Here is an 11273-nt window from a genome sequence, read left to right on the forward strand (position 1 = left end):
AATGAAAAACCGTATACTACAATAGTGGAGTGTGTTTCCATTGTTTTGTGTGCACATTTTTCGGTTAGGTAATTCCGTTTGTTCCGTGCTGACTTTCTAATCTGGTGATATAATTTTGTTATTCTTTGCCAATTTCCCGTTTGAATGCACGATTTTTGCTATGTCAACGGACATAGAGCACAATAGCACAAATTCAGTTGTGGCATGGTGGTGGTGGTGGTGGTGGTGACGTTGGTGTGCTGTTCAGTCTCTTGTTTAGTCCCGGTGATGCGGTTACCGTGTACGCAATTTCTTTCAGCTATAATAAAATGTGATTTATTTAAGTTTGTATGTGCCCCATGCCGGCTTATTTAATGGCAATTTACGAGTAGGCAAAAAGGCCGCAGGATATATAAAATAAAACGCAGAAGAACATTTGAAAAATGAGCAACGAGTGCTGTTGCCCTCTCTGTTTTTTCGTTCGTTTGCTTTGCCAGCCTCGCCTTGGATATATCAATGTGAATCGTCGGTAGGGATGAAATGATTTTGCAGCAGGAATCTTGAGAATGCGGTGGGATTTCGGTTTCCTTTTTACGCCTTGGCCTTTTTTCACTTGCAAATATTTTACGGTTTTAATACGAAAACAGAATTGTACGGGGCTGGAATTCTAAGTCATTCCACCAAAATCGTTCGGAATTGGAGTGAAAGAGAGAGACTCCACTATTTTTCAGCGTGCCACCGGAATTATTTCTCACACAATCCACTCTTCCTTGAGTTATCGGAATAATTCCGGTGGCACGTTGAAAAATAGTGGAATCTCTCTCTTTCACTCCAATATGGTCTTATGTACGAAAAAAATAATTCCGAACGATTTTGGTGGAATGACTTAGAATTCCAGCCCGGATGTAATGTGGATGACTTTTTTTTCTCCATTGACATAAAATGAACAACATTCTTGATGAGCATTCAGTTGAGTAACAAAGAAAAAACGAAGATTCTGTTTTTTTTAAACGGAGAATGCCTCCGTGTTATAGTGTTGTTGATTAAAAATGTTAATTCACTCAATTCGTTTGTGTTAATTATTATTCGACGTAGAAAAAAGGGTGAAACATTTCATGAAGGAAATGCGATTTGGGAAGATTGAATGCAACCAACACTTGAGATGTACGGAACGACAGTTTCACAAAGTGTGAATAAATGGGGCAACATTGTTGACAGCGCCACGTCAAAGCGGTTGCCCGGTCCACTAGAGTTAGTCGTAACGCAAAGTGGCACAAGCATGACCCATTTTCTGCATCTAATCATCGCGTTCATACGCGTGTGTATGCGAAAAATGGTACAAGCTTGTGCCACTTTGCGTTGCGATTGACGTATGCTTCTGATTGAAAAATAAACAAATTGAAGTTAACTAAAACCAAATGAAAAGTAGTTTCAAAAAAAAAATAGAAAACATATTTCCTGAAAGAGTACCTTTTCTACTTATATATTTAGCCAAATTTTTAAAAACACGTAGGTTTTGTTTCGCTACAAAATTTTGCTTTTTGATTAGAATGCAAGTATGAAGATATTGAAAAAAAAATTATTTTAAAGCACTGTTGTAACGAAACAAAACCAACGATTTTTTTTTTAATTTGGCTAAATATAAGTGGAACATGCACTCTTTCTGGATATTTTTTTTCCAATTTTTTTCGGAACTAATTTTCATTTGGTTAACATTAGTTTGTTTGTTTTTCAATCACAAGCATACGTCAATGGGTTTCAGTAGTAACCAACGTGAAGTTGGCTGCGTTGCCCGGTATGCATTATGTTCACCCCTTGCAGTTTCACAAGTTTGAACACCTCAGTTATTTATTTTGACTTAATGGAGCGATTGTCGGAATTTGCATAATTTATATTTTTAGCCAAATATTTACTCAATACATTTGACTAACTTCCGTTCTGTTAAATGATGTATGATTTAAATAAATTACAGTTTTCACTGAATTTGTCAAGAAAAGCATCACCTCCGTTGCCGACATTTTCTACGCGCCAATGAAAAGAAATACGCAATTTCCGAGTCAGTCGAGCAATTGGTATAAATCACAGTGACTTCGGTGCTTCTCGAAGGCGCACGTTTCCAATCGTGTTTTTGGCGTTTTTGCGCCCATTTCCATTTATCCAAATGGAACTATTTAAAGACCGAAGAAATCGCATGACAACAACTGTGGATGATGGAGAAAAAAAAATGATTTTTTTTTCATTTTAAAGACAAAGTGAAAAACGAGATTGAAATCGTGTATTTTTAGAGAGCAAAAGAAGAGACAACATTGGAGCACAGACACAGAGACCCATTACTGGCGAGCAAACATCATGCTATGGCAATGTATACATTTTTCCCGAAATACAATTTCATAATCATTCGGATTTGCAAATCCATGCAGCATAATTGTTTGTTTGTTTATTTATTTTCCTCCGTTTTGTTCGGCAGCAGTGTCGTCGTTGTCTCTAAATGCTTTGCCGTTTGCATGGCAGTGTGAACGGTAATTTTGTACGGTTCGTTTATGCTTTGCCATTTAGTCTAATCATGTTTCGCTTCTATTTTGCTTACTCGCTCTGTGTCTATATCCTTCTTTGCCGCTTGTGCACCGTTGACTCTCTCTGACTTCCTCTCCCTGGTTGCCGTGGTTACGATGAAAGTTGGTGTTTTTCTTCTGCGTTCACTTTCTGAATGAATTCACTGGAAAATAATTTATAGCTTAAAAGTAAATAGAACACAAAATCAGACAGATATTTAAATCAAAAACAAATACTGACACATACAAATTTACTATGCAAACAGGGCAAAATGCGAACGCTAAAAAGGAAAAATATATAAGTGCAATGTCGACGGAAGAAATAGTATGGTTCATGTGATTCAATTTTTTTTCTCTTTCTATTTCAAATATTTTGTTTTGTTGAACTGCTGAATTTACCTTTTTCAATTTCTCTCTCTCTCTCTCTCTTTCTCTTTCTCTCTCTCTCTGTCGTACATTTCAAATGATTTATTCAAACAAATCAACGTTTTCGCTAGGTTGATCGCAATTATTGCTCGTAAAAATTGTTGTCATTCCACTTTCAAGCACCCCATTTCGATTGAATTAGAGCCAATAAATCATAAATTGCTCATATCTGTCCATTTTTTACATTTTGAATTTATTCGCTCCCGATTCCGATCTCATTTCGAAGGAATTTCAAGAAAGTTTTCAACCAAAAATCGACATCCGTTCGGAATTCTATTAATTAAAACCGAGATATTAATTGGCATTCATTGAATGCAGCAAACACTTGGTATTCGATTCTATGTCAAACGATCGAATGAACATAAATTATGTGGAAATCTCTCGACCAAACTAATTTTCGGTGGCAAACTATTGGGTAATGTTGGAAAACTCTGTCAGATACAATACAAGTATATGAATGTATAGAGAATCGATGTAGTAATTGACTTTGATGCGTTATGGTAATCTGTTCATAAGTTGATATGCCATCGATACTACCGTCCAATTGAATTATACATGAATAATTGAATTCGTAAGCGATTCCGAAACTCTGAAATGCCAATTAAACGATACAAGTATTTTGTTCGACATAAAACATGTCGAAAATCGGATTTTCAATCATGGGCGCCCAAATACGAGAAACGAACATATCTTTAACGGATGCTTGAACTTAAGGAATGTACCAATGTTTCTTCGATTTAAATTACATTTGGTGTGCAATGAATGTTGTGTATTTGTGTGCTGTGCAGTTGAAATTGAATAAAACGCCCACTCAAAAGCCAGCGAATCGTTCTTTATCACTGCGTTTTCATATTGTTTACACACTTGGAATGTCACTTTAAATGTAAATTGTCGCATTGCATACGAAACGATGTGATGGAAAAAATTCAAAAATCTTTTTCAAGAAGTAAACAGAGAAATCCTTCTTGAGCCGCATGGAATTCATGGATTTCCATTTTGAAATTACAATTATGGACAATTTCTGTTGTTTGAAGGATTTCGGGAAAATGACACACAAAAATTGTATGCAAAGTACTTCAATCAGGCTTCTCATTGAATTATGAAATGAATCATAAACCAAAATGTAGGACAGCAAAAGGAAGAAAAAGTTATATGGACCGTTTGTATTAATTTCAATCGCAGCTTCAATCTCAAAAGTTATAACACTAAGGCGATAAAGAACCAGAGTATAATTAAAAGCCAGAAGAAGCGAAACTAATTTTATGGCATCTTCTTTTTTGTTATATGTGCAAAGTGCTTTCCACTGTAATGGTAGCCTGATACATCGAAGGAATCCATAGACTTATCTCTTGCTATCCATCTGTAACCGGTATATCAACATATTTATATAATACCGTGCTACAACACATCACATCATTAACATAGACAAATTCTATAAAATTGTCCGTGATTTGTGTGTACACGGCTAGCGACGGAGATGATGATAACGATGACGACAGCAGCATCGACCAAATTCGGCTTCATGCACAGAGAACAACGCTTTGCTTGACTATCGGCAGAAAATTGCATTTTATTACCGTCATCTCGTTTGATGCTTCTATTTTTATGCTTTCCTTTTATAAGAAGTTTGGTTCGATGTCATCGTTGCTCGCAGCACTCACAATATCCGCATGCTAGTGTTGCAATGTGCAAGGATGACGATCTCCGTTCATTCACCGAGCGATTGTATGAGCTATTGTTGTTCCAGCATAATATACCTTTGTTTAGCTTCCATATTGATTATCTATGGCAAAACTGTGTGTGTATGTGTACGATTGACATTCGTATGCATGCCACAACATAAGCGGAAACAACAATATTGTTTAGTTAAAATGTTGCAAGCGACTTTATGTGCTTTTCCGTATTCTGAACAAGTTTAATCCTCTCGAGTATCAAAATTATATGTTCTATTGTCATGCTGCTGCTGCTGCTGCTGCTGCCACTTTTGGATATTTCCACGCACATTGAGTTTCTGATTCGGTTTTCTCTCGAATGGTTGTTTCGTTGCGGTCATTAGCTTCAATTTTGCACAGAGAGAGTCACAAAAAATTACATCAAATTTTCCGCAAACCCAAAGATTTCTTTATGTTTTGACTCCTGGTGCTCGTTTTCACTGCTGATAACATTGTACCAAAAAATGATACACTTTGTGCTCTTGAACAATGTAGGAATATTTGCAAAATACACTTTGCCTATTCGCTCATTCATACTCGCTCTCGCTCTCCTACGCGCGTAGATAAAACCAAAAATGCTCTCGCTGGCAACATTTCAAAATTATATGGTATTTTGTGATTGCCTAATACGCGAGTGCGAAAAAATGCAAACAAATTTTAATTTGAAATTATTTTCAAACACATACACATACACACACACTTACATAGCTAACAAAACAGTTGTTTCGTGCATGCATAAACAGTTGATGTTCGAAATGTTTTCGTTTTATTTAATTTTTCCTGTTCTCTGTTCCCTGTTTGTCGATAGATGGCGGACTCGGTTTATCGATTTTACCATTAGCGGCTTTATTAACTGGAACATTGTTGACTATCGGCATCGCTGTGCTATTGATCGTGGTGTTGGCGATACGTAAACGACGCGATCCCGTGTCACGGAACATTTGTGACGATAAGGATAAGCATTTGGGTAAGTTTTTTTTTCTCCGCTCTGTTTACTGCATTCATGTTTTTAGGGTTGAGGTCGTTGGTTTTTTCTCTCTACTTTTTGCATACTAACCTCAACTATTTTTTTTCTCTCTTGCTCGCCGTTTCTATTGCTTCGTCTCCCTGTGAATCGTATTGTATTGTCGGGCCATTAAGGAATGGATATGACTGTAACCGCACCGTTGGATATGGGAACTGGTCAACAACGCTATGTCGTCGCATACACGTTAAAACAAGGCATCGAAAAGCAACCGGACATTTTGAATGCACAAAAAAGTATGTATAATTTTGAACACTTTCATTCAGACATATTTTATTGCCACCGGAAACATTGCGTTTCCATAAACTATTCGCTCTTTTTCTTCTGGTGTGTGCCTTTCTTTCTTTCGCTCTCGCTCACATTCTAACGCTCTTTTCCGTTCATTCCATGAACGTCATGAATCTCTGCAGATTCAGAAAGTACACAATCATTTAAAGCAGCACAGGCAGCAACGACGCCTCCACTTTTACGACCAGATGCATTGTTTTTGTCGAAATCTAATTACAGTCCCAGTGCCACTTTCGTAAGTACTCTGCGCCAAAAGGCATAATATTTTCCAATTATGATAGGAGAAAACCAAAAAAAACAGTACCATGGCCCTGGTCATTTTGATAATGCGATTATAAATAATATTTCAAATGTTTTCTTTTCTTCGTCGCGTTTCGTAGGAATCGGGACCGGAGTTTGAACCGAAGATAACTCCATCTAGTCACTCGAGCACGCTGCGTCGCAACAACGAAACAAAGACACAAACCCTAACGAAAAGCTCACAGCAACTGCAGCAACAGCTATTGCAGCCACCCATTTATGATTCAATCGCAACAAAGTCAACGCAATCATTTTCCGGCACAATGAGTGGCGGTGTGCTTGGCAACAATCAAGCAAAAACCATTCTATCGTCGGCAACAAATCCATTTTCGGCCTACGATCGAAATACGATAGACTATCGACAATTAAATTCAAACCCTGAACCAAATTATCAGCAACAGTTCCACACATTTGTAGCAGCAACAGAACCAGCACCCACATCAAATAATCCACAAATGCAACAAAACCATTTGTTAGACTTTCGACAACAAGCGAACGCTACTAAATTCACCGATGAATTTGGTTCAATTGCCATTAATTCCGATCTGTTGAATTTAAGTAATAGCTCGATAGCCAATCAATTATTGCCCAATACGAGCAGCAGCGGTGGCGGCGGCAGCGTCAATGGCAACGGTGGCATCGGTATTGCACCAACGCGCATCAACTCAACCACGCACGCCAATACCATGAATCATAGCTCAACAAATAAAGAATCGAATCGAAATCACCCCAACAATAATCGAAATCACATAATCACAGACACATTACCTGGGCCTGAGAGTTGCGTGTAAATTTCGATTTCGCATACCGAACATAGAAAGAAAAAATAAATAAATAAATAAGCCGATAAGCTAAAAACTCGAACTCAGACTCATTGACATTTTAATGTCGGCAAAATTAGCAATGTGAACGAAAACCCAAAATAAAATATATAAAAATTTCACTTCCCCAGCCAAAATGGGTTCGGTTTGAGTTGTTGAATAAGAAAACACTTGAAAATATACATTCTTTTTGTGAATAATATTCAAATTATGAACATGGAAACAGCATATCCCAAATACATTGTGATGGTCTACAAACACGATTCAAATAAAAACACTCACTTTTGCCCAAAACATTCAAAACATATTTCCTCTCTCTCTCTCTCTGTCTCTCCCACGCCCCATTTCAATGCCCCATTCATCTGTCCCCATTCCTGTACTCAGTCAGTCATATCAGTAATGTCATCAGATTTATTCATTCACTTGATATCAATGTTTTACCTAATCTAATCAACTACCACACGTACTATTTAAAATCAGAAGGATTAAAGAACATACACGATAAAACCAACCAACCAAACAAATAAATCGGAACCATTCCAACGTTGTACACAGCCACAAAAATATTTTACGATTAAGCATTAATGACGTTTAGATAATAAATGTTTGTTGTTAGATTTTAAGGTGAAAATAATCGAAATGATCTTCACAAATAAAATCCGAAAAAGAAATACACCTGGTGAACTGATGTCAGTAAAATAGCCTATCAACCAAAGACACAAATGTCAAAAGCAACATTTACACATACTCCTATCACTTATATCAATCCATAAATTAGGTTTATAAAAATGTAACTTGAACCAAAAAAAAGAAACAATAGCAAAACCCTCTATTTATATTTTATTACAGAATCTGTTCAGTGATTGTTTGTAAACAAAAACTAAGAAGAAGAAAAAAACACATTGTTTGGACACAAAACGAAATCATTCTATGCTCATCATCTTTTGAACAATGGGTGTAATTGTATGAAGTGGACTCCACATGAAATTTTTGCCTAAAATGAGAGGAGCACACTTGTAACGCCTAACATATCCAAATACACTGATTGCAATCGATACATTTCAACAAATATCGAGTATATTATTTAAATACCGAGTGGGTTTTTCATCCATCAATTAAGGAACAAAAAATCAACATATATTGAATTGTGTAATGAAACGAAACTTTTAAGTGCGAAATCAAATTATTTATAAATGGAATTGATGATTCGAGTATCGAATGCTATTTTGTGGCTTGAATAACATCCGAAAAAACATACTCGAATCATTGAAACGCCGAATTGTACACACAGCAACTACTCCTTTCGTAATTGACTTCCATAAGTATCTCATTACTTAAACAAATATAGTTGATTTTCTAATCATTGTTTTTGTGTTTGGATTTTTTCTATTCTAACAACAAAAAAAAGACACATATTTCTAAAAATAAAATAAAATTCAAAACGAAATTCGTTTTGGAGGCAAGACAATTTAGCAAATACATTTATCTAAGTAAAAAACGTTAGGTATGAAGCCAATAAAATAAAGTAAATTGAAATTGAATGCGACTGGAAATGTTTACAATGAAGGAAAGAAGCAAAAAAAAAAAAAACACACACACACCACTTTTCATGTAGCCAATTTAAGACGGAAAAAATGCTATATTAATAGGAGGATAAGACAATGGTACATATTTAAATTTAGTGTAACTGCTAAATAATAGAGTCAAATCTAAGAAACCATTTGGTGTGTATAACGAAGGGAAAAAAAATATAAAATGATGTTTGAACTGTACATAAAACCAAGATAGAGTGTAACGATAACAAATCATTTAGATTGTAAGAAATGTTAATGTTAATATTTGAGTATTAAATCGATATGTAAAACAGTTTCGAAGCCACAAGAGAAAAAAAACGAAATCTAATCAAAAAATGAGAACATAAGAATAAAAAAAGGTGTTCAAGAAACATTTATTGAATTGAAATGCATTCGAAACAGATGTGATTGGATTATAGACATGCGAAATAGACTTTGGAATTGGAATGCTACACAAAATGGCAAACTTCCACACAATTTGATGCATTTCATTTTGGGATATTTGACCGATGATGGTTTTGAGTAAAACCAAAAAATAGTTAATAATGAAATGGAACTAATATTAATCATAAACTGACAAAATAACAAACTATATCATTGCTGCAAAGATTAAAGCAACAGCAAAAAATAAATAAATGATGAACATAAAACAATAAACAAGTTTTTGTATTTTCTTTACCGACATTTCGCACTGCAGTTACAATTTTCCTTGAAAAGCTCTTGGCTTTTCACGTGTCCTTAAAGTGAAAGCTGGTCGACGGTGTTCCATTTTATCCGTTGGAAATGTTTATAGAGCTTTAAGGATAAAGTCATTGGCAAAGCACAGAAAGCTCAATTGCATTCCTGGATAGGGTTTTCTTCTTTGGCCGCTAGATGTCTATGATGGACAACTGCCAAATTTGAATTTGTTTTACTCAAATTAATTTTACTTCGTATGATTTACAGTACGAAATATTGATAAAATCCCATATTCAAAACTGATTTATTCCTGATTTGTTCAAAACTGATTGGCTGGGGAAAATTCAATTGAAATTTAAAAAAAAAATGCCTTTTTTGTTGTGGAATTTAATTTCAAAAGAAGACGTTATTCCCCCTTTTCATCATTCATTCATATTATGCGAGAAGCGTAATTTAACCTTGAAGAATCTTCAATGCAGTGAATATTACGAACCACATGGATGAAATTTCGCAAGTGTTATTACCTTGGCATCACATTAAATTTGATTAATCGGACAATGCATTGCAAAATGTCAATCAAATTCATTGTGCGTTTAAAACTTTCCGAGCGTATTGTTAATGTATTCTCAACCGCATTGAAATGAAATGAAATTTTAAAGTGGTCGTTACATGATAGGATTCGATAAGCTCTTAACTCTCAAGTGATGTGTGCGTATCATTGCATCGATATCAATATTCTGTGCGATGCTGTAAGGAAATGGTTCGTCGAACGTAAACGTATAAATCGATATTCGCTAAACATCCAAACAAAAATTATTACTGTTATCTTAATCGTGTGAAATCGCTGAATATTTCCCAAGAGTGACATATTATTCAGCAAGAATTTATACGGAGCTCGTTATTGCTACCATATGTGTAAACCAACAGCCGCTTCATTCTCTTCTTTGCCTCAGACACACACACACGAATCGTTCAACACACTCCGTTCGCCCTTATGCTGTACGTGTGTGTGTGTGTGTGTGTGTATGGCAAACAAATATGGATGTGTTGAATGAATGCAATGGGAATGAGGTAACGTATGCGAAGATGGTGCGATCAAACAGCCGCTTGAAAATTGTTTGTTCGAATAGTCATGCGGTGCGATATCATACCATATCATTATGGTTGTTTTCATTCTTTCTCACAGCATTTTCTGCTGAAATAGACAAGTGCAATTGTGCATCTAGATACTCTAGACAAGTTCGGTTTCCCTTTTTTCCCTGCCAGTCAGTCAGATCCTTCATTTTATCCAATGGTAGTAAACACATTCCACATACACTAACCGACATAATCACGAATGCATTTGCACACACGTACCAACGACAAATGAATTGCTCAAATAGTTACGAAATCCGGCTAAAGTGCACTGGTAATGACAGCCAAACATTGAACACACATATACACCAGAAACAATTGAATAAAAAATACACACGACGAAAATATTTAAATATTTAAGTCATGCATATGATTTTCGATATTTTGTGCGCACCAGTAGTAGTAGTCGAAAACGCAATGTTTTTACTTATTCGATGCTCTCTTTCTCTCCCTGCGTCGAACAAGTAATATCAACGTTTTGGAATTCATAAATGAATATTGTGCACACACGATAAGACGATGAAATCGGTGACTCAGAACTTGCTGTTGCCGTGTCATAGCCATTTTTGTCATCAGTTGCGAGTTTTACCGTCTATATACGTATATTTTTCTGTCTCTCTCCTTTTTTTCTTTCGCTTCAGCTTAGTTGTCTCACATCGGTCTTACTTTTGCTCTCAACCATATACCAATTACATTTAGCGCTCTTTCACTTCACATTGTTGAATAGTGACTCGGTCTCGTGCATATTTTGACTCGGTCGATTGCCATTTCTGATGCTACTGCTG

General features: G+C 35.8%; 1 protein-coding gene across 1 annotated transcript in view; it reads left to right on the forward strand.

Moving 5' to 3' along the window:
- Positions 1-9256, forward strand: part of LOC129579389 (uncharacterized) — a 69872-nt gene extending 60616 nt beyond the window's left edge. The window contains exons 12-15 of the mRNA XM_055469456.1: positions 5478-5636; positions 5810-5929; positions 6104-6216; positions 6362-9256. Of these exons, the coding sequence (XP_055325431.1) occupies positions 5478-5636; positions 5810-5929; positions 6104-6216; positions 6362-7072 (1103 nt within the window). The 3' untranslated portion in view covers positions 7073-9256. The remainder of the gene's footprint in view (positions 1-5477; positions 5637-5809; positions 5930-6103; positions 6217-6361) is intronic.
- Positions 9257-11273: the final 2017 nt, after the last annotated feature.

The sequence above is a fragment of the Sitodiplosis mosellana genome, unplaced genomic scaffold, assembly GCF_009176505.1.
Source record: "Sitodiplosis mosellana isolate CC-2019 unplaced genomic scaffold, AAFC_SMos_1.0 Smas_scaffold_6226, whole genome shotgun sequence".
In the NCBI taxonomy this organism is placed as follows: Eukaryota; Metazoa; Arthropoda; class Insecta; order Diptera; family Cecidomyiidae; genus Sitodiplosis; species Sitodiplosis mosellana.